The 20,697-nt window shown below is 42.6% G+C and overlaps 1 protein-coding gene across 1 annotated transcript in view; it reads right to left on the minus strand.

Annotated features, from left to right (window-relative positions):
- Positions 1-20,697, minus strand: part of cc2d2a (coiled-coil and C2 domain containing 2A) — a gene marked incomplete at both ends in the record, with an annotated part of 54,904 nt that overhangs the window by 12,629 nt on the left and 21,578 nt on the right. The window contains 15 exons of the mRNA XM_080729782.1: positions 2,258-2,434; positions 3,680-3,778; positions 5,017-5,113; positions 5,571-5,680; positions 6,509-6,611; positions 7,303-7,470; positions 10,801-10,892; positions 11,395-11,487; positions 11,854-12,057; positions 12,872-13,010; positions 13,819-13,966; positions 16,780-16,933; positions 17,474-17,651; positions 19,687-19,952; positions 20,279-20,435. Of these exons, the coding sequence (XP_080585908.1) occupies positions 2,258-2,434; positions 3,680-3,778; positions 5,017-5,113; positions 5,571-5,680; positions 6,509-6,611; positions 7,303-7,470; positions 10,801-10,892; positions 11,395-11,487; positions 11,854-12,057; positions 12,872-13,010; positions 13,819-13,966; positions 16,780-16,933; positions 17,474-17,651; positions 19,687-19,952; positions 20,279-20,435 (2,185 nt within the window). The remainder of the gene's footprint in view (positions 1-2,257; positions 2,435-3,679; positions 3,779-5,016; positions 5,114-5,570; positions 5,681-6,508; positions 6,612-7,302; positions 7,471-10,800; positions 10,893-11,394; positions 11,488-11,853; positions 12,058-12,871; positions 13,011-13,818; positions 13,967-16,779; positions 16,934-17,473; positions 17,652-19,686; positions 19,953-20,278; positions 20,436-20,697) is intronic.

Genomic DNA, 20,697 nt, shown 5'->3' on the forward strand with positions numbered 1-20,697 from the left:
ATTTTTTGCACCAATGTAAATGTATCTACATACAGTATAGAGACTCATATGTATACATTTACACGTAAATATATATTTACACACACTTAGTTACTGCACAATGTACACAACACACACACACACACACACACACACACACACACACACACACACACACACACACACACACACACACACACACACACACACACACACACACACACACACACAGAGAGAGAGAGAAGGATAATATCTGCAATTATACAAAAGGTAGTTCCGACGAATCAATCTGATCCACACGGGTCTCATCAAACAAAGAAATCAGCTGTGCCGATCGCTTTTATTGTTTCCATAGTCGATGCCTTGTAAGCAGCTACACTAGCAGTTTTCATGTGAATTTCAGGGACAATGCCAATATGTAGTTCTAGAGCGGCCATTTCTTGGGTCAACACAGCCTTACACAGGTGTTCTGATTGGACTAGAGCATTAGTTCTATGCAATCAAACAATTGAAACATCTGTGTTTTGACCCAAGAAATGGCCGCTAAGGACTACAATTGCGTCACCACTGGCACACACTATTGGCAAGCCAGGCAGGGCTGAAGATAATGCACACCCGTCAAGTGTGCTATGACCAATATGATCAATGTATGAAATGTACATGTACTGAACACACACACACACACACACACACACACACACACACACACACACACACACACACACACAACACAAACACACACAAAATCAATCATATTATGAGTGTTCGACAGTGTGAAGAGAGGACTTACGGCTTTCTTTTAAATACCTTTTGAATTTAGAATTCAAAAGGTAATTTAGAACGGTTTTGGATTTTCACCCGACAACGACGAAAGCTGTCGCTGGAGTAGTGGGAACGCTACCGTCACCCCCTGCAATGTTGTGGCCCTCGGCTTGGTACCCTAGACATACTTCGGCCCTTAGGGAAAACTAATTGGGGAACCCTGTACTACTGTATATAAGATACGTAACAATGGAGAAGTTGATGGTCCTCTTACAACGTGTCACGTTGTAGCTTGTATATCAGCTATTTTTAAATGTTTTGAAATTAAGTAAGTATATATAAGTAAGTATATACTGTATATCATTTGTAATATCTGCCCTGTGCAATATTTTTGATAACGAAACCTAAAAGGCAAACGCAACGCAATTATTTGTGTGACAATTAATGGTCAACTTAAATCAGGGGTGCCCACACTTTTTTGACTTGAGATCTACAGTACTTTTAAAATGACCAGCTCAACATGATCTACCCACCCCCAAAAAATGTACGTGAGGGGGCTTTGGAACACGGTACTGGTGTTACATATAAGACAAACGCACTTGAAATGGGAAATAGTGGGAGAAAAAGTCTTCATCCCATTCTGTTTTCAGGTTCTTTGTAATGCTACGGACTCTTGAAAACAAAGCATTGCATTGTGGGGGGGTTTGCCTATTTTAGATGCCATAAAGAGAGCTGATAGGCACTTCTTGATGTCAATCAATCAAGTCACCTTAATTCAAGTGAACAGATGCCAAAAAGAGGGGTTACGTGATTTTAGTTTATAAATATCTTTACTTTATATTTTAATAATATATATATATATATTTGTTAGGGGCATGTTATGTGGTCTACCTGCACATCCTGCGTGATCTACTGGTAGATCACAATCTAACTTTTGGGCACCCCTGTCTCAAATGTTGTAATGGTGACAGCGCTACTATGAAGTAGGGCATTCACCAAATATTCGAATATCAAAGTCACTATTCGACGTTGTTCACCGAAGTCGAATATTCCATTTTTTTATTGTTTTCTCTTTAAAAAATATATAGTTTATAAAGCTTGGCTAGATAGGAAGTCATAAGAATGAGTTGTCAGTGCTCCTGGTGGATGAATTTGTTAATGCTCTATACCAGCCAGGGGTTCTCAAACCTTTTTAGGCCGTGACCCCCAAAATAAACATATTTGAACTGGGGACCCCCACCCTGACAAGCACTTGGAATTGTAGGTATTACATTTAATGTGACTCGGTTCCGCAGATAAATATTGTGAAAATAGCAGATCTACATGCTCACAACGCGAGGCGTTGTGAGCATGTAGATAGGCTATTTTCACAATGTTCGCCTCTTGCTTACTTACTATTTGACAGTTTGGCCAGTCAATCGAATACTTTGAGGTCGAATAATTCAAATACTAAAAATCACTATTCGTGAATGCCCTACTATGAAGCCATGGGGCAAAAAGGAGTTTCTTTTTTTACCCGTTCCCTGATGGACTCCCCTGGCACCAGCTGGGGTTCGATGGTGATGAAGAGTGTGATGAAGGCTCCCTCGCTCAGGCTGCGTATGGCGTCATAGCCTCCCTCGCTGCCCAGGCTGCGCTCCTTGCTGTATCCCAGCAGCACCGGCGGCGTGTCCACCTTGAACGTGCCGTCGATCTGTGTCCAAACAAACCCAATGAGCCACATGAACGGAGGATGGCCACTCGTGGAAACACACAAAAAGTTAGACTATGGAGATAAGAGTTTTCTGCCCGACAGCAACGGTATATATTTGCTGCTACTGGAGCTTTTACCGTTATGTATTGTAATGTATGCCTTGAGTTAGGTCATTCACCAAATATTCGAATATTCGACTATTCGAATATCAAAGTCACTATTCGACGTTGTTCACCGAAGTAGAATATTCGCTTTTTTTTTTTTTTTTATTGTTTTCTCTTTAAAAAATATATAGTTTATAAAGCTTGGCTAGATAGATTAGGAAGTCATAAGAATGAGTTGTCAATGCCCCTGGTGGATGAATTTGTTAGTGCTCTGTACCAGGGGTTCTCAAACCTTTTTAGGTTGTGACTCCCAAAATAAACATATTTGAACAGGGGACCCCCACCCTGACAAGCACTTGGAATTGTAGGCATTACATTTAATGTGACTCTGTTCCGCAGATAAATATTGTGAAAATAGCAGATCTACATGCTCACAAGCGTTGTGAGCATGTAGATCGGCTCTTTTCACAATGTTCGCCTCTCGAATATTCGACTATTCGAATACTTTGAGGTCGAATAATTCGAATACTAAAAATCACTATTCGTGAATGCCCTACCTTGAGTACAAAGGACCACTGTTAACTAACTTATTAATAATATTCAATCAACCAATCAGTGAAGAACTTTATACAGCCAGCAAAACTAACAAAAATCTTAGATTTTGGTCTTCTCCAAGCTAGAAGAGTGGTGGCATTATGCTGGAAAAGCTCCCCACGTTGAGAATGTGGCATCGAGAACTCATGAACTCTATTGGGCTGGAGAGACTGACTTATATAGTTGGGGGTAGACAGAGCGATTTTGAACAGCTTTGGGAGGTGTATAGGGGTGCTGTGGAGACAAATACCTGAAAATAGTGTGCTTATTCACAATGGCAATGTATGGTTAAAGAGAAAAGGAAAAGAAATGGGGAAAAAAAAGAAAATGATGTGAACAATGTCATCTGAATTGTTTTTTATTTAATTTTTCGTTGTTTCATTTTGTAAACAAGGTGACTATCAATGGGCATGTGAAGGGGGTAGGCTGTGTGTGTGGGGGTGAGTGAATGGGTGTGAATGTATCTATTGTGTTATGTGTGAAAAAAGAAAAAGAAACAATAAACATAAATTTTTAAAAAAAGGGAAAAAAAAGTGAAGACTCTTACTCTGGACTGGGAGTAGATGGTACTGAAGGGGATCTTCACGCAGCCCAGCCAGTGTTTCTCCACCCGCGTGTGAACCGACGTCCCCCTGTCCTCGTCATCCTGGTGGTGAGAAGGAGGTTTACCTTGGGAAAATAGCCGATCTACAAGCTTAAGGTGGTAGCGAGTTCACAATTAAAAAGATAAAATAGGGCATAAAGCTGCAATCAATAACGTGAATTAAACATTATTTTGACCAATCTGTATGGTAAAGTTCTTGTAAACCAGTAGTGTTAGGACTTAGGACCACTACTGGTTGTCAAGTCTAAGCACAGTTCATCCTGAGCTCAAACAAGCTTTCTGTCATACTGTACAGTAGAATGTCGTCCACCTGGGTTCAAATCCCGGGGACGACATTAAAGTGACTGATTGCAGCTTTAAGTTGTTGATCAAGGAGATGATAAAGCAGTGGTTCTCAACCTATAGTTCGGGGGCAACTGGTGGGCCGTGAATAATTGGCAAAACACTAAAATACTCATTGGGATACACATAAATGGACACTTAAAGTATACTGTTTTAGTGCGATTGATCCAAGCCAGAAGCACAATGAATTAAAAATAAACATGCTTTGAAAACACACCGGCCCACCCATCTGTCCACTTACAGTAAATGGTCAGATGGGTGGGCTGCGAATGCTTTGGAGATTTTCAACTGGGCCCAGAACAAGAAAAGGTTGGGAACCACAGTTCTCAGATTAACCACTTGAACCCTATATATGACAGGGCTCTCAGGGCTCTATACCAGTGTATTTTCTGTTTTATTGTGGGGAAAGCCTTCGCAGAAAAATAGCTGATCGACAAGCTCACAACGCGTCGCAGCGCTACGTGTTGTGAGCTTGTGGATCTGCTATTTTTTTGCAAAAGCTTTGGCCACAATACGGAATGCTGGGGTTTAAAGATGAGGTGCCATGACCCCCCCCCCCCCCCCCCCTCAAAACATGATTATCAGGTATTATGATTATACTAGGAGGAAGAGTTTTCCAAAAAACTGTACAGAAAGAGTTAAAACCAGTTCATTAAGTATGCCCACAGTGTTGGGTGAATGGTAAAAGGGGAGGGAATGATTATATGATGTCATTCTATCTGTGTTTTTGGATCAGCACTTTTGACCCACAAGGTGGCAGCCTTGAGGAAGAAACCCAAAATACAAAAGGGAATACATAATTGCTCATAACAACCACACCAGGGGGTCTAATGAAATACTGTCAACTGGCACCACCTCTTTAAGTGGTTAAAGCTTCAGACTGGTGATATGCATTAGTTATGTGACCGTGTGTCCCTGAGCTGATATGGACTCACCACCACTCCCGTCTCGTAAATCATCTCATCAAAGATGTTGATGAAGACCTCGTCCTTGTTGGACTGCAGACTGCCCGTGCTGTAGTCACCGTTCGGAGCGCTATAGGGTGGAGCCACAAATAAATTACTTTTAAACAACTTTCATCTGTCAGCTTTGTATTATGTTGCTGGTTCCCATGAATAACTTTAATAACTTCCTACGATGACGTTATTTTCTCAGCTTGTCTGTGCATTGTTTTGCTATGATAGCAAAGTTAGTCACCAATAGTTTTTTAATATGGATTAAGGCTGATTTGGGATTGTCTTTGCCTTTATATTGCCTTTACATGAACAGCAAACAGATCTCATATAAATTCAAATTTAAATTTTGTCGGAAGAATTACCAAATGTAATAATAACGGTATGGTATGCACACCACATGATATAATAACTTAAACAGAGACGAATTCAAGTTAGGGGTTAAGAATGTGTGAATTACTGCTTGCCACTGAAGATAATACTATCCTCTATTTATATCTAATGTAAATACAACGACAGAAAGTCACACAGTTATGAACCTAAAAGGTAGTTCCAGCTCCTCGTTCCAGCAGGGGTTTGGTCCATCTGCAGTGGTGGTTTGAAGAACCGTTCGCTGAAAGGTCACCTCCACAAACGGTCTCACTTGTACCTAGGAGACCAACATGGACGATTATTACAATTTAGGCAATTTAGGGCCTTTCTGTGTGGAGTTTGTATGTTCTCCCCGTATCTCCTAGGGTTGATACCCTCACAAAAACATGCATAATCCTGGTCTCAATAATGCCTCCCCCTGGCCAGCCGGGGCGCTTGATGGAGGGGAAAGGAACTGGTTGGAATAACGTGTTCCTTCCACGCGCTACGTCCATCCTGGGGAGATCCCCCCTGTCAGGTGAAAAGAAACAACTTGGACTACTCATGCATTGAAGGAAGCATGAGGTCAGTCCGTTGTCTCCCCAGGCGCGGCAGAGGGAGAGCAGAGCCCAGGATTACATAGACAATTGGCACTGGGTGAAAATGGGTTGCAAAATCGTGGGATAAAAATGTGAAACAAAAAAACAAAACAAAACGCCAGCAGAGCGCGCCTTGTTATTTATTTCAGGTCGTTGATGGTCACGAAGAATGCTGGTCCCTCATTGGCTGTTGATGGTGACGTCACTAAGAATAAGGTCTTTGATTGGTTACGGGCACAGACACAGACACTTGTTGTTGGTGAGGTCACCAAGTTGGTGATGTCACCCTGTGTTTTTTCAAGGGTTTACCCATTGGATGATTTAAACACTGACAGATACGCCACATAAAGAATTGACGTGTGGAATGTTGTCCCAGGTGTTTTAGGGAAGGTTCAGACAGCTTCCCTTTGTAGACCAACATCAGTGTTTTGTACTCAGTAGCGAGGAGAACACCAGCCAGAAGATAAATCATCATTTTTCGGGGAGGGTCTACTTGCAGCTAGCTGTCTGCTCCGTGTATAGCGTACCTGATCCAGAAGCCAATCACAGCCCGGCATAACACTCTGGGAAGGCTGGCCCGCCTCAAACGACTCGCTGAAAGTTCGAGCTGATTTTGATGACAGTGGTTTGCTGTAATACAAAATGAATCAATACAAAAATCATCCTATTTGTAAACATGTTGATGAGTTGAATACATAGTACAGGGTTCCCACACATCTTTACCAATTAATTTCCCAAACTTTTCCAAAACTTTTCCAGAATATTTAACCCATTTTCCAGGACTATATAACAATAATTGAGCTCAATAACAGGTCGCTTACTCCTATGCGCAATGCCCAAAGACAGGTAGTGTATGCCAGTGGTTCTCAACCTTTTCAGGCCGTGACCCCCAAAATAATCATGTTTTAACTGGGGACCCGGCACCCTGACGAGCACTAAAAGTTGAGGAATTTTGTATAACAGGGTTCTATTGTGAAAATAGCAGATCTACATGCTCACAACGCCTCGCGTTGCGAGGCGTTGTGAGCATGTAAATCGGCTAACATTGCTATTCAGAAGATTGACTTCCATTATTCTAAATGGAGGTGTCACCTAAACCTAACCTAAACCCTAACCTCAGTGGGGGTATTTCTGAATAGGGATGTTTCTAAGTAGGGGTGTTTCTGAATAGAGGTCTGCCCCCCTTTTCCAATACTGGAAAAATATGTTTCTAATTTCAAAATATTTCCAGGAATTTCATGACCGTGGGAACCCTGATAGTACCACAATGGAAACAAGTCCCCAGGACCTTTTTGTGTTATACGGGATATGGAGGTCATACCTGGCATACGGCCTGCGGACGGGGATGTCGTAGGCCCTGATGACGTTAAGCAGCAGCTTGATGTCTCCGTCAGCCAGATTCTGAGCCGTCACTTTCTTCCTCTCTTTCCTCCGAGGTTTCAGCGGTCGCTTGGGTTCGGCCAGCTTGAAGAGGTTCAGCCCCAGAATCCTGGCGACCGCAAACAGAGAGGTTACGTTTTCAGCAAGCCCTCTTTATTGTGACGTGTTTTAAACAAAAGCGGACTCAATCAATCATACAGTACTACAGTGCATGTTAACAAGGATTAGTGTGACTGATCATTTCTCAGTATAATTCAAACAGGAATCTGGTTACTTATTACCTACTGTAATCTCCCAAGACAGATTCTGCTAACAGCAGAATCTGTCAGGCCGCACTCACACAGATGCGCGAAACATCTTCTCCGTATCGTCTGAGAATGAGGGGGGGAGGGGAGTGTCCAATGCATTGTCAATGGAAGGTTGTTTTTTGTAGTTTTTTGTCGCTTTGGCCAAGAGACACGGCAACGACAAAAACCCACGTGGCCTCCGTTTACACTGAATGGGATCACCCCCTTCCCCACTCATTCTCAGACTACACGGACACGATAGCTGTCGCAACTGTGTGTAGCGCGCCTCAGCAGTGCAGCACCACTGACCTAAACATGTAGTGTTGTTGTTAGTAGGAATAAAGGCAGAAGCACCCAGGAGGAAGTGGACAAAGAAATAGGGAGGAGCCAAACTGAGTTCCTGTTTCTACACAAAAAAGTGGCGCCCCCAGACACGAAAACTAAGAATGGACTTTTTTTTTTTTTTTTTTCGAATGGGTTCCCAGATTGTTCATTATGATCAGTCTAGAACAGGGACATGCAGAGAATGTTAGAGAGGCAGGGGCTGACATTTCTAAAGGGCCTGAAAATGGTGAAAATAGCAGACCTCCAAGCTCACAGCTTGGAGATCGTCTATTTTCGATGCTTGATCTTTACACAATTCTTTCAACATAAGACGCTGCATTCAAGTTCAGGAGAGTTTGGACGAGGCAATTCTCTTGAATGCTGCCTTCAGGTATGGCATGGAAAAGAGTGCATTTGCATTTCTTTCACCATAGCAAATGCTGCATTCATGGTCTGGAGAGGGCACTTTTTTACAGATGGATAAAAGGGCAGGGGCTCAAGCCCCCTTTGATGTCTATGTGTGCACGTGCCTGGTCTAGAATACTACACTATAATGCTACAGTACGTGGGATATGTACGGAAGGAACTAAAAGTGGAAACTAAAAGGGTAAACATACAGGGAAATAAATACAAATAAAGTCTATGGACATACCCATGTGGTGAACCACTGACAAGACAAATGCAAAGCATAGCGTGGAGATGGAACATAAAAGAGATTATGAAATGAAAATTAAATAAAATCAAGTCATTAGATGACATGAAGATAATTAAGGCACATTCTAGAATGGTGGTTGTGATCACATTCAAAGTCCACACACACACTACATCCGAACATACCATTATTACATAAATACAAAATGTAACAAAGTCTGGAAAAGAAAACATATTTCATATCGTCGTTGTCGGGTAGAAACCCTGTATGTCCAAAACCTTCTTTTTTTGTTATTATTTTAAAAACGATTTAAAATAGTGAAAATAGACGATCTACAAGCACACAACACCTCACAGCGTTGTGTGCATGTAGATCTGCTATTTTCACTACTTTTGTGTGATGAAGCAGGGCTTTAATTTACCAAAAAACAAACAAATGTGAAACTTGGAGATACAAGGTTTCTGCCCGACAGTGACGATATAATGTTTAAACGTTGGCATCCACATATGTGTGAAATTAGATTAAACAAATGGAAGATGTAAAAACAATCCAAAGAAAAGGTTTTGTGATGCAGCCAGCCAGGGGAATGCGATGTTTACTCCATCATCAAACAGCTTGGAGCAAGACGGGAGCCAAAACATTCTGACATCATCCTGTGATCTACACAGCCTGCCTGTCGTCATGACAGCTTTATGTGGCATTTCTCAGACATCCTACAGTTCAAGAGAAACCCAGCATGAATCATCCAAACCATTTGTTTCTGAACTGGACCAGAAAATGTGAAAAGAAAACAAATTGGCACCATCCTATAAGTGGCTGTTTAAATAGTTCCATTCTGACATGTATCCTTGGGCCACCCAAACAATGACGTACTGTATCGTGTCAGGAAGCAATGGATTAGACCAGTTACAAGGGAAGCACTCATGCTGTTCATGTACCTTTCAAAAAACACAATAATATTTATCTTACAATCCGTATTGACAGAGAGATTTCCCCATCCTGCCTATTCTGGCCATTATCTGTGTTACTAAAATTCCCCTGATGCATTTCACGCTCAGAGCCTGGCATGCCTGTGTAGTTTATGGCTGATATTATTATCAACCTGATTTATTTCCTTAAAGTGATAGTTCACCTATTTTTTACATAAAGCTGTGTGAAATACTTAAAATAGTGGTTACAAATGTATTAATTCATTACCAGAGTCCCGTGGTCAGAGTTCAGGTCAGTTTTAGATAAAGTAGTTCCGGTGATTTGGCAGGGGCTCATGGCCCAATCATTAAAAATAGATGAATCCACAAAACTAGCGTCATTTGTATTGTTGACCTATTTCTACCAAATAAACCAACTTTCGTTCAACTTTGACCCCTCTGTCAGGTGGTACTATTTTTTTGTGTCCAGTTACTCCAGTATCACTACGCCGCTGTACGTATTTCCCCAAAACAAGGTGCTTTGCAGTCAGCTGATCGGAATGAAACCTCGCTCTATATGGTAGAAATAGGCCAACAATACAAATGACGTTAGTTTTGTGGATTAATCTATTTTCAATGATTGGGCCACGCCAAATGGCCCCCACCCCATTGGAACTACTTAATATTCATCTAAAACTGACCAGAACTCTGACCACGGGACTCTGGTAATCAATTAATACATTTGTAACCACTATTTTAATGACAAGTATTTCACACAGCTGTATGTAAAAAATAGCTGAACTAACACTTTAAGTGTAGAATGTTAATTTTCCATAAACACAATAAAAAGAAGAAGAAAGAAAACAAGGACAATATCACGACTGAAAACTAGGAATGAAGGTTGTTTTCAAATTTCATGTTTGAATACATTTGTACCCTGGTGAAGTTACAGCTGTACTGTTTGGGTCAACTTTGTGCATGACTTCGGTGGCATTGCACTTGCAGAGACGGACAGAGTTCTGTTCATTGTCATGGCTGTGAATAGGTTAGACCACTGTTTCCTCAAACAGTGGGTCAAACGTTTAAGAAGTAGTGAAAATAGCAGATCCAAAAGCTCCCAACGCATTGTGAGCTTGTAGATCTGCTATTTTCACTAGTTTGGGTCCCGGGCAAATAATCTAATTTCTCTTTTGGGTCTTGAGTTAAAAGGTTTGGGAACCACTGGGCTAGACAAATCTAAGGCAGAGCATTTAATGCCAAATGTTTACCCAATGTTTGGAACCTCCTCTTCCACGATGAGGTCAGACAGGATGAAGTGATGCTTGGCCACAAGGAATCTGTTGAGGACCGCTTCTCTGATCTATTTAAAACAACAACAAAAGATGCAGGGTTAAAGGTGGTGGTTGGTCAGTGATAGGGCTGTCACAATTATTACATAATCGTCTAATCGCAATTATTTGACATAATTGTGATTATTTTTCACAATCGTCATAATCATTTCCATGTAAAAAATAGTGGAAATAGCAGATCTACAAGCTCACAACGCGTCGCATCGCGACGCGTTGTGAGCTTGTAGATCGGCTATTTCCACCATCAATGTTCTTTTTTTAAGTATGAAGTTGTCAAATATGTCAGTCATTTCTTTGTATATTTAGGTTATGTGTCATATCTACCATGTGTAACTTCAAAGCCTAAAAGCAAAACAGAAATGTAATTGTCAACGACAAAAACACAATTAAATCGTTAATCGCAATTATTTGAGTGACAATTAATCGTAATGTAAAATGTCATAATCGTGACAGCCCTAGTCAGTGACAGTATTGATCAAGACTCTTGTGACGGTGAATCCCCAATCTGCTCACCTTCTGAAGGTACCTGGCCACTAAGGCTCTGTGTGAGTCCAGGTGGTCTTTGGTGTTGAGAATGTCTCCGTCCTTCAGTCTCTTCTCATATTCCTGAAATCAATAGAATAGCGTTATACACAGGAGGACTAATGCATCCCCTATAGTCTCCTACATTTTTCTTTATGATCACAGGGTTAAACACTGGGTAGATGTCAAGGGTCCTAATACATTTTCAACTTTATCTTCATATAATTCAGTGGTTCTCAACCTGTGGGTCGAGACACCCAGGGGGGTCCCCACATTTTTATTATCTCTGGTCGAACATTGAGAAATTTGTCAAATATTAGAAGCAGAAATTGTGAAAATAGCAGATCTACATGCTCACAACGCCTCGCAACCTATTTTGGAGGTCGCGCCCTGAAAAGGTAATTTAGCATGCTGAAATAAAAGTACAAGGACATTTTGTAGCATCCTAACCTGGAACACCTTGTCAGTGACCTCCCGCTCCAGCGCGGGGACCTGCTTGTAGTGGCGGAACTCCACCACCTCGCGGTTCCTCAGCCGGAGCAGACGGAACCTCCTGGAGCGCTCCAGCTCCTCGTCCGTCACAAAGTTGAACTCCTCCTGCAGCTGCTCCAGACGGAAGTACTGAGGAGCCGTCACCTCGCCGCTACTGGCCACCTGGGGCCAGGGACACACAGAGATGCATCAGCTTTACAGCTCATCCGCACTGCCCACGACGCGAACGACACTAACGATGAAATCTCATTAAAATACATTTGTTTCAATGAGACCATCCTGACTTATCGAGAGCAACAACGCGTCGTGCCGCGATGTCGTCCACCCTCCTTTTTTTGCTCGCAGATTCTCTATTTGAGCGAGGTTTGTCCATAGAGGTAAACGGACATATTATTATTTATTTATTTGATTGGTTCAGGCTAGGTTGCAACGCAATGGCTGGCGCTCCATATGAGGACAGTATTTCGCGGGACATCGCGTTGCGTCGCTCGCGCCGCAGGCAGTGCGGATGAGCTGTTAGAGTTAAAGGAGAATTCCAGTCTAAATGGCTTTCTTACCTTTTTTTGTTGTTAATTTGTCTCTAAAAACAGGTCCAGGTGTTCTTTTTTCAAAAAACACAATATTGTCCATGGCCAACACAACCACAGGAGATAAAATAACAACAATAAAAGGTAGGAAAGCGATTTAGTCCGAAATTTTCCTTTGAAGTTAGGATAAGTGATATTTTCTGGTTAAAACACATTTCTTTCGGGGGAGAAACATAAAACTCCCTAATCTGATAATAGTGTTTGTTCAGTAAAATGGTTCTCCCCGGGAGAGACTACCCGTTTATCAGCTTAAACTTTACATTGGTGTCTTGACCTGAACATGCATTTTCTGTTTACTAAAGAGAGAGAGAGTGGGAGACCTTTGTTAGTGAATTAACACTCTATACTAGTCTATAGCAATGATTCGTTTCAGAATATAGCAAACCCACTTTTAGCAGCTGCATGATGGCGGCATTTGTGGGGTCGTTGGGGTCCAGCCGTGATTCCGTCGCCCACTCCCCGATTTTCTTCATGTCATTGAGCCCGGACGCCCCGATAAATGAGACAGCGTCCGGCTGCCTCAGTCCACTGTGCATGCAGACAGACAGAGAGAACTTAATGTGAACAGTAAACAACATCAAGGCTCTCCTGTGTTTCGTATGTATGTCTATAACGCAGCAATTATGTCATTAACAGGCATGAGGACTGCCTCCAAGCATCTCTTTAGGGAAGAAAGCACCGTACCCAAATAAACTGAATAACATTTTGATAATTAAGCAATATTAAACAAGAGGGTGTGCTTTATCATGATTATCGGCCCGCCAACGTTGCTGCAGGAATGAGGCGACAGGCGAGTTCCGTAGGAGGGGTTGAAGTGCAGATAATCATGATAAAGCACACCCTCTCGTTTAATATTGCGATTATACAACAGTTACCCTTAAAAAAAACACGGCAACTTCATTTCATTGTACGGTAATTAAGATATTCGATAGAATTTTGTAATTTTTTAATGCCAGATTTAGCTACTATGTCCCTGAACTTCACATGAAAACCGTTTAGCTGCTTACAAGGCATCGCCTACGGATAGGCTACAATATAATAGCGAGACGGCAGCAATTTTGGAACCGGCACCCGTTCCATAGTGCTCATTATCATCAGAGGATAGCTATTTCAACCAATGAGATTGCTTCGTCGGAACTACCTGTTGTATAATGGCAGATAATGGTCATTCTGGACCCAACAAAATATGTCCACACCTTTTTTTTTTATTATTATGTGAAAATGTTATCTATGTGATGTTTGCAGTAACTCAAAGTGTGTAAAGTGCTCCTGTAGAGGCTGTTACAGTGATGGAACAAAGGGAACAACAGGACATGACATAATAACACAATGTTACCCATGCATGGCGCCAGGCTGCTGGGTCATGGGCGGGGCCAGGGGGATGTCATCCTCTCCAATGCCCCATGACACACAGCAGGACAACTTCCCAGAGGTCAACAGGGTCTGTTTGTGACCGCCGTCAGCCTCGAACGAGAAGGGCACATCTGATTGTTAGAAACACAAAGACATTTATTATGAGTGGGATGGGAAATTACAGTATATTCTGAACACCACACTGCAGTCTATGGCAGTGGTTCTCACATTTCTAAAGTAAAAAGTTAAAATATGATTATTTTGGGGGTCGGGGGGGATTTTATGCTTTTATTGATAGGACAGACAAGAAATGGGGAGAGAGATGATGGGAAGTGACACGCAGCAAAGGTCGTTGGGAACTGAACCCGCGACACTGTCAGGCTGGCATTGCAGCCCAGGGTAACCGGACCACCACACCAGTGGCCCGGGCCCATTGAATACTTTATTAGTCAAAAACGCAAACAGCGCATGGTACAGTACGACATTAAAGCTAAACGGATAACACCAAAAGGTTCTGGGGACTCGTTTACATCAACATAGCATGCAAAACGAACACAATAATACATGTCATCAACAATTACAAACACTTTAGTAAAAAAGAGAAATTACATTTAACTCCCCATGTGGTCTCCAATTTTGAAAGAAACCAGAGTTACACATCCTTTAATGGATGGTGTCAGGGCATTCTACATTTTGGTGGCAGAGCAGTAGAATGAGATCTTTCCCACACTTGTTCTAAATTTGGGTGGTACCAGATCATGGACACTCCCTCTATACAGCAGTTTGCTCACACCCTTGGTGAAAACATTACTTTTTCCTGTGACTGCAGTTGTTTAGACTAATAAAAATCACACCCGTGTGAAGTGGAGCTGTGTGTGTGTGTGTGTGTGTGTGTGTGTGTGTGTGTGTGTGTGGATCATGTGTACCGATTTTTGTGACATTTGAAGAAAATATGTAGGAAAAGGAGCAAAAAGTGTGTTTTGGAGAAAATTCAAGATGGCGGAAAATCTATCATGGCGCAAATGGGCGTGGCCTATATGGGGAGATGCGTCATGACCCAAGGAATCCAGGGAAAAAATATTTTTAATTTTCCGACCTACGGTTCAAGAGTTACAGGCCAAAACGTAAAGTGGGGTGTTATGGCGTCACCATGCGGCCAAATGACACAATTATTTTTTATTTAATCCTTGAAATCATTATGAACCTCCTCTCCAAGTCTTGAAACTCTAGCCCCTATGGTTTGCGAGAGACAAATAATTGAATGTGAGTTTTTGCGATTCCCATTATAAGTCAATGGGGAAAATTAATTCACTAATAAATGAATATCAATTAAACTATAGAACCTTTCTCTTAGAAAAGTAATAGCCCACGATTCCCGAGTAAGCCGTTCGATTTGACATATGGCGCGAGTGTGTGGTAGCAAAACTGTGGGACTAGTGGCGTGCCGAAGTTTAGGAAGTTCAGGCTACATACAGACACACACACAGACAGACAGACACACAGACAGACAGACCCACACGGCCACGTATAGGGAGCCTGTGCTTCACACAGCTCCAAAAGCAGTACTTCATAGGCTTTTCAAGAGCAAATAAATCTCTCTTCTTAACTCTACACTCCTACAGTAGCTCATGTTTCTCTATAACAACAAGCTCGATTTTATAAACAAATGCAATGTTTCAAGGCATTCTTCTGACTTTCATTAGAGTAAACTTGATTTTCCCTTCAACAGACAGAAAATTACATTTACAACCTAGGTATTCTTGGTGCTCTTCAGAGCAACTTATAATTGTCAACTAACACGTAAAGTGTGTGAAACTCTGAAGAGTGTACAAATGTAACCAAACACTCTTTTATCAGTTTAACCACTTAAACCATTTAGACCTTGACCCAAGCCCCCAGAACCTTGGGTGAGCTCTGAAGTTGCTACTGCAGTTGGGGCCAGACACATTAACGCACATCTAGGCTTCTTTGTATTGACGCGCGTTCATACCGGAAGTGCTCGTTCATGAATTGGAGCCCCAGCGCGTCCATGAACACAAACTATGACGCAAAACGCGTCACATAGGCCCCACTATGTCACGGTTTTACTACCCGGAAGAAGGGGTGAAAACGCCTCATGCGCTGGGTGAGCAACTCAATGCAAGTGGACGGGCGGGGATATCTGGTGTCCTCTCTATTCTTCTTATAACTCTATGCCTGGAACACCTACTGTATAGTATACAGTACGTGTTGAACCTTTCATCTGCTATTTTTGATCTTCTTTGGAAAATCCTGAAAGTGTGATAACTACTGATTGAGAAGGCATTTGTAGAATCGGCCTCAGGTTGAAATGGATTGTTAAATGATGAAGAGTGTGTGTGTGTGTGTGTGTGTGTGTGTGTGTGTGTGTGTGTGTGTGTGTGTGTGTGTGTGTGTGTGTGTGCGTTTGTCTAGCTATACTTATGGGGACCATACGCATGTTCACACACCGACATGCTGGGGACGTCTGACACAGTGGGGACAAAATCGTAGGTCCCCATAATGTTATCATTCAGGAAGATAGGGGGCAGTGTTGCTGAAGTGTCTGGTGTTTTTTTTAAGCAAGTCCCTCAATTCGCGTTTTCATGTCATATGACACACACACACAACAGTGGGGACAGCCCCCATCAGACGATAGTTGGTACTGCAGTTTGTGTGTGAGTGTCAGCATGCGCCGTTGAGTGTGTGAGAGAATGGGAGAATGAGAGATTCACACACTACTAGCCAATCACAGGTCAGATATTTGCATACAATGACGTTGGCTTCAAGTCAGCCCATATGGTGGACTTTCTTTCAAGGACTTGGTCCCCGGTTGGTCCCCGTAATGCATGATGCATACATGCGTGCATACATACGTCCGTGGTTGGTCCCCGTAATGCATGCATACAAACATGTGTGTGTGTGTGTGTGTGTGTGTTCCATTCACCGCTGCCTACAGCCTCGTGGTCAAACATGACCCTGTGGTTGCTGCTGAACTCCTGCTCCTCAGAGGGAGCGCTGCCCGTCAGCACCGCCGACTCAGGAACTGGAACATACACCTCCGCCTGGAGACTGTGAGACACACCCACCTCCTCAAACACCTACACACACACACACACACACACACGCACACGCACACACACACACACACACACACACACACACACACACACAGAGGTCAGAACAGAGCAAAGTCACCCGGTGACAAGTAGCCAAACAGTTACAATGTGTGGATTAGTCCAAATGGTAGAGTGTAAGACATTATTCGTATTATTATTAGATGTTAATTGATATACCGTATAAAGCGTTATTCCAAGGTAAACAAGCAGCAGAGAGGGAGGAAAGACTAGGAACACAGGTCTCCACTATCCGGTCAGTTACCAAAATAGGCATCAATTATGAATTGATTACTTTATTAAATTATTATTGATAATTGATTAAACCAATTAGCCTCGTTTGATTAAAGGGATATTTCACTTTGTAATAAAATAAACATAAAAAGATATTAAAAATGAAATAAGAAAAGTAATGGAAAAATCACGGCCCCCTCATGATTTATTTTATTTCAAATGTTGAATGAAATATCCCTTTAACTCTTGCACCCCTAGTGCACCGGTGGTGCTCTCCGCATGTCTTTGTACCTGCAGTTTGATGCTCTCAGGGCAGTTGATGATCTTCAGGTTGAAGATCTGACCAAAGTGGACCCTGAAGTCAGAGTTGAGCGAGCGGCTGTCCGTCCTGGACACCTCCTTGTCGTTGTACAGGACCTTGACAAACAGAGAGCGCTTGGCCACGTCCTCCCGCCGAGCAACCTCAGCCCTGCACGGAGCAACATGAACAGAGACATGCAGAGAATGAGAGAGAGGCAGGGGGCTGAAAATTCTAAAAGGTCCTTTGGTGAAAACATCGAAAATAGCAGACCTCCAAGCTCACAACTGCGACGCGTTATGAGCTTGGAGGTATTTTTGGCACTTGATACTACACTAGACTAAGCATAATCAAGTGAATCCTGGAGATGTGGCATATGGCATGTATTTCTACACAGAGAGGGCAATTCTTTCAACATAAGATGCTGCATTCAAGTTCAGGAGAGTAAGGAAATTCTCTTGAATGCTGCCTTTAGTTATGGCATGGAAAGAGGGCATTTGCATTTCTTTCACCATAGTGAAAACTGCATTCATGGTCTGGAGAGGGCACTTTTTACAGACAGGTAAAAAGGGCAGGGGCTCAAGCCCCCTTTGATGTCTATGTATGCACGAGACTGAACATGAACACATGAACAACCTCCTCCACCCTACACAGAGCAACATGAACACATGTGTGGTGAGACACATCTCGTCATCTCAAGCCTTTTCAGCTCCCAAAGACCCAAAAGATAAATTTGGTGTCTTCCCGGGACCCAGACATACAAAAACACAGTATGAATGAATCACTTAAACCATTTTTTTTATTATTATGAAAATGGCTGATCTACAAGTTCACAACATGGCTGTGATGTTTCAGTGGGTACATACTAGAGATGCGCGGATAGCGGTTTTAGCCACGGTGGACCGCGGTGATCCGCGGTGCAGTCGGATTTGGATCAATCAAATATAATAATATATATAATATAATTAATTTCGGATATCCGCGGATGAAATAATGCAGGAAATAAATTATGGCCTAATATATCTATAAATAAAAAGCGAAATCTAGGTATGCTTGTGTGTGTGTTATTTTGTATAATTTGTAAAGTAACCATCATTTTTCATGAGGCAATGTGCAGTCCACGATAAAACTAAACAGCTGTGTCCACTTAAACGGCATCATGCCATGCATCGTCGGCGTCGCACTCATTACCTCTGGTCGCGCTGCTAAAAAGTGAATCTCTCTCAGCTCCATAGTCCATATTGTAAAGTACTGTACAGTAGGTAAGTTAAACTTCCCACTAAGTTGTGTTTGTTCCTCTCTTTCGCTCTCTCCCTCGCTCTCTCTTTCTCTCGTGTGTCTGACTCTGTCTGCCTGCATGTGACAGCATGTCTGTCTGCATCGACGCGCAACACCGACTCCAAAAAAAAAAAAAAAAGAAAGAAAAAAAGACGAACGGAGACATTCCGTAGGCTAGATCAATGTATTTCTGTGATCGCACAACTAAGAAAACTAACAGGGAATAGCCTACCAGAAAATAATATTAGCCTAATAATAAGGGTAGGCCTCTAATAATAATAATAATACTTTTGAAGTTGCGGATGAGGATGGTGCGGATTTATAAATTGGATGTTATAATTAATGCGGTTGGATAATGGGCGGATAATGAATTTGCGCGGATGGATTCGGATGACTTCAGAAGCCTATCCGCGCATCACTAGTACATACTCTAGTACAGGGGTATTCAACGTTTTCATGCCAAGGACCCCTTAGTCGATAGAGAGATGAAGCAGGGACCCCCACAACCCATAGATACCATATAGTTCACTTTCCTCATTTGTCAGCGCAATCATCAGTGTATTTTGGGTTCATCTAAATATGTGTTTCCAGATATTTAACCACTTGAACCATCAATACATAATAAACTTGACCTATCTCTCTGTACTTAGTCTGCTCTTTTTCACCTACACGAAACCTCTTAGCCAAAAATAGCAGATCTACAAGCTCACAACGCCTCGCAGCGCGAGGCGTTGTGAGCTTGTAGATCTGCTATTTTTGGCTAAAGTTCTCTGAATATGGATGCTGCCTGGGGGTTCAAGTGGTTAATATAGAAAAGGAGAAAAAAAAGCTTCTATCACACAAAGATTTGGAGGACCCCCTGTAGTAACTCTGAGGACCCCCTAGGGGTCCCGGACCCCCTGTTGAAGACCCCTGCTCTAGTACATACCTGGGGCACTGGTCACTGGCGGTGATGTTTCCGGAGGCGGTCAGCTCAGGGACCAGAATGGGTTCTCCAGGTTTCCTGCGGATCCTGGAGGCCTTCTCCCGGACCCTCTCCTCCATGGCCCCCAGGTCTGGCTTCTCCGGAGGCTCGGGCTTCGGAGGCCCTTCCTCGCCGTCCGCCTCGCTCTCCTCCTGGTCCTCGTCATCCTCCTCCGTCTCGTCCTGAGACTGTTCTCTCCTCTTCTTTTTCTTCTTCTTCTTTTTGGCTTTCTGCAAGTTAACGTAGGAATCACACAAGTGTGTATTAGTCATTAGTGCAGTCGTTCTCGAACCTTTTCATGTCAAGGACACCCAAATTGATATTTATTTTGCCACGGACCCCCATCTGAAAATATATTGTGCCAGAAGAGAAGATTTAAGATGAAACAAAAATCTTCCAAAAAGTTAACCGATCTCCATAAACCAGTTGTTTTGGTGCCTGAAGGAAAGCCTGCCCGTTTGCAGAAATGACCTTAGGTTTCAATGTTTCAAGTTTCAGGATTGTCCCTAATGAAAAACATTCCCCCTGGGTTGTCTGTGTGTAGTGTGTACAGTACCTGCTTCCTTCTCCAGGTCTTCCACTCCTCCAGCTGTCTCCTGTACTCTGTGAGTCTCCTCTGGTAGTCGTCCTCCTGCTCCTCCTCCACCTCCACCACCTCGGCCAGGATCTGTGCCTCATACTGCTGCTCGTCCACCGAGCGCTCCACCTCCTCCCTGGAAAAACACCACTCCATCCATCAATACACAGGATCTCTGCTTCATACTGCTGCTCGTCCACCGAGCGCTCCACCTCCTCTGGAAAAAACACCACTCCATTAGTCACAATTATTACATAATCGTCTAATCACGATTATTTGACATAATCGCGATTATTTTTCACAATCATCATAATCGTTTCCATGTTGAAAAATGTTGAAAATAGCAGATCTACAAGGTCACAAGGTTGTGACCTTGTAGATCGGCTAATTTCACAATA

Source organism: Nannobrachium achirus (assembly GCF_963921795.1).
Source record: "Nannobrachium achirus genome assembly, chromosome: 1".
NCBI classification, from domain to species: Eukaryota; Metazoa; Chordata; class Actinopteri; order Myctophiformes; family Myctophidae; genus Nannobrachium; species Nannobrachium achirus.